This window comes from Octopus bimaculoides, chromosome 3 (genome assembly GCF_001194135.2).
Source record: "Octopus bimaculoides isolate UCB-OBI-ISO-001 chromosome 3, ASM119413v2, whole genome shotgun sequence".
NCBI lineage: Eukaryota > Metazoa > Mollusca > Cephalopoda > Octopoda > Octopodidae > Octopus > Octopus bimaculoides.
The window spans coordinates 146,997,645-147,000,738 of record NC_068983.1 but is presented as its reverse complement, the minus strand read 5'-3'; the positions used below and the strand labels follow the sequence as shown (position 1 = coordinate 147,000,738).

Below are 3,094 nucleotides of genomic sequence, written 5' to 3'. Positions count from 1 at the left end.
TATGTATAAGACTTCAATCAAACATTTTACTATCTTATTTCAAGAAACATGTTTTCTACCTTCATAAAGTCTACTCTGCATTCATAGTCAGTTGAAAAGTAAATGGTAGAGCACCAAGTCAAGTGACTTAGTTTCATCCTTTCACAATCAGAAACTGAAAATGAACAATGGATCCACAAGTTCCTTGTTAGAAAATTATTAACTTATCGTTACTATGTATTTTGGATTTATCATTAGATTAGTCGCTATTTTGACAACTTTATTTTAAACCACATACCAATATTAATGTATTTTGCTTATTTTCTTTATTTTACAGACTCAAACAAATACTTATACATTTATTCAAGAACAAATACTGAAAATGCATATTTTAAAATAGTGTCACCTCAAGCAGATGTGAAGGAAAATTCTAGTGTCACCTTCAAATACCAAATAAGAGGAAACATGAAAAAGTTTGCACTAATTACTTATGACTATTATTCACAGAATGAATTGTGGTCGTCAAATTTCAATGATATCACTGAATTCATTACAGCTTGTGTGAATTTTCCAAATTCAACAACATTTGGGCTGATTTTTCAGGGTACAGTAAATGTTAATTCATATTGGGACACAAACACATTCTTGGATGATATTGAAATCCATAATGAAACATGTAAATGTAAGATTCAAAGTATTTTCATTTTATATTCAATTTTTTCTTGATTTCATTTGAATTATGAGGTGGTATCAAAAAGTTCCCAGATTAGTTCTGTAGTGCACCAACAGATGGCAGCATACAGTTGCATGCACAGTGAGAGCTAGCACTGACCTTCATGATGCTGTGTGTTGAGTGATATTGCTGTGTTTACTTTACAGGTTGTGAAATTTGTATTTTTCTAATCATGTCTATGGCTGGAGTCTACAATTTTTATCATGGACAAAAAGTTGGAACAAAGAGCCAGGGCAAAATTTTGCATTAAACTTGGGAAGTCTGCTACAGAGACATTGAGCATGCTTTGGCAAGCTTGCAGTGATTAAGCTGTGGGTCATACACAATGTTTTGAGAGGTGCAGGCACATGGCAGAGCCACAGCTCAATGAAGAGCATGCACCTCACTTTTTTTGACATCCGTAGTATTGTGCATCAAGAATTCATCCCCCAGAGCCAGACTACCAATCAAGAGTTCTACTGCAAGGTTTTGAAGTGTTTGAAGGAGGACATTCAGCAAAAGCAAATGGATCTGTGGAACATGAAGAATTGTATTCTTCATGACAACAATGCATCCTATCACTTAGCTCTCCACATTCTTGAGTTTCTTGCCCCAAACAACATAGTGTCACTTCTGCACCTGCCCAATTCACCAGATTTAGCACCTTTGGACTTCCATATCTTCCCCAAGATGAAAGTGCAGTTCAAAAGATTCCATTTTAACACCATTGTCAAAATGTAGAGCAAATCACAGAAGATCCTTGACTCACTTGCTGAAAACTACTTCTAGGCTGGATTCCAAAAGTGGCAGGAACGCTGGGACTGGTGTATTGGTGTACAAGGTGACTATTTCAAAGTAAATGATGTTAAAACTTAAATGAATATGTTATTTTTTATTAAACGTAACTAGTCCGAAAACTTTTTGATATCATCTTGTACTGTTTCTGATACTTTTTAATCCATTTTCCCATACTTACATTGTTAGGATTGTTTTTGTTGCAGTAATAATTTTTACAGTTCTAGATTCCCACCTTAGTTTGAAAACAGTGTGGCATCTGTTGTCAGGCAACTGAGACAATTAGGGGCACAACACAATGGCTGAAGTGGAGTTTAAATTTGTAACCATACAATCAGTCATCTAATAATTTAACATGATAATTATTGTCACTTGTGAATAATCCTATATGTATTAAACAATACTAATCTGTATAGATTTACAATATGATCTTTGAACTTTGTATTATCCATAAATTGGCAGAAAGTTAATTGATTCAATATTGCAATCCCATTACAAATTCATAAATTAAAAGAATATATATTCAGCATTTGACTTGTTTTGCAATAGACAATTGAAATATAATTTTATACATAAAAATCTATTCAATGTCTTCTGAAATTATTCTCACAAAGTCTTTAACTTGGCTTGTTAACAAACTATTGATGTTATGGCCATAATATTAGTTAACAAGTGAAGGAGGAAGTTTACATATTTATTCAGTATCACAAACAAATCTAATTCAGCAAATTGTACAAAGGCTATTCAGTTGTCATTTTATTAATTTTGACTGTTGCTCATAAATTATTTTATATAAGCATATTTAAATTGACACTTATTTTGTCAACCTACCTGTTGTCAGATGATCAAATAATTTACTTGACCTTTCTCAAATGAGAAAATTCTATGTATTAAATTGTAAAAATATACTACTTATACATATAGTGATCAAATAGGTTTCATAAAGGTTCTGGATATCTTCACCTTAATTTAGAGATGCCATTTCTCTTCAAAAACACAAAATTTTCCCTTCATACTAGAAATTTTAACACTAAAATAACTATCCTCCCATTGGTCAATGTCTGCTTTTTTTTCATTAGCTAAGTCTAAAGAAAGGAGCTGTACCCATGGCCTTCATATGCCTTTCAAGACCATTAAGAATTATACCATTAATGTTCCACACAAGCAGGTCAACACTGTAAAAAATATATGTGGAAGGAGGGAACTCTAGAGACCAACATTCTGGAGAAGCAAACTTGTGTGCAGTGGTTAGTAGAGTTTGGGTGCAGTGGTTAGTAGAGTTTAGTAGAGTTGTGTGCAGTGGTTAGTAGAGTTTGGAGTCAACATGAGTGGTGAGGAGAGATGAGCAAGGTGAAAGTGTTAAAGTGGAAATGACACAAGACATATTTACTGTGAGGTGCAGAGGTAGTTGAAGTAACACTAGAAAAGGCAGAGATCTTGTCTATGAATGACTTTATAAAAATCAGTTAAGCAGACTTCTGTCACATGGTTGCTTAGTCATCATTGTTATGGTGGTTTCTTGTTGATGTGTGTTGTATTGTTGAAGACCATATCTTGTGGTCTAGCTGGCTGTGTGTGTAAAGAAATGGAGCAACTCACAAACTTTAA

The 3,094-nt window shown here is 33.5% G+C and overlaps 2 protein-coding genes across 2 annotated transcripts in view; both read left to right on the top strand.

Moving 5' to 3' along the window:
* Positions 1-3,094, top strand: part of LOC106875508 (serine protease 48) — a 466,125-nt gene that overhangs the window by 384,983 nt on the left and 78,048 nt on the right. The window lies entirely within an intron of this gene.
* LOC106884077 (MAM and LDL-receptor class A domain-containing protein 1) overlaps positions 1-3,094 on the top strand; it is a 79,006-nt gene that overhangs the window by 60,773 nt on the left and 15,139 nt on the right. The window contains exon 13 of the mRNA XM_014935296.2: positions 317-661. Coding sequence (XP_014790782.2) covers positions 317-661 — 345 coding nt within the window. The remainder of the gene's footprint in view (positions 1-316; positions 662-3,094) is intronic.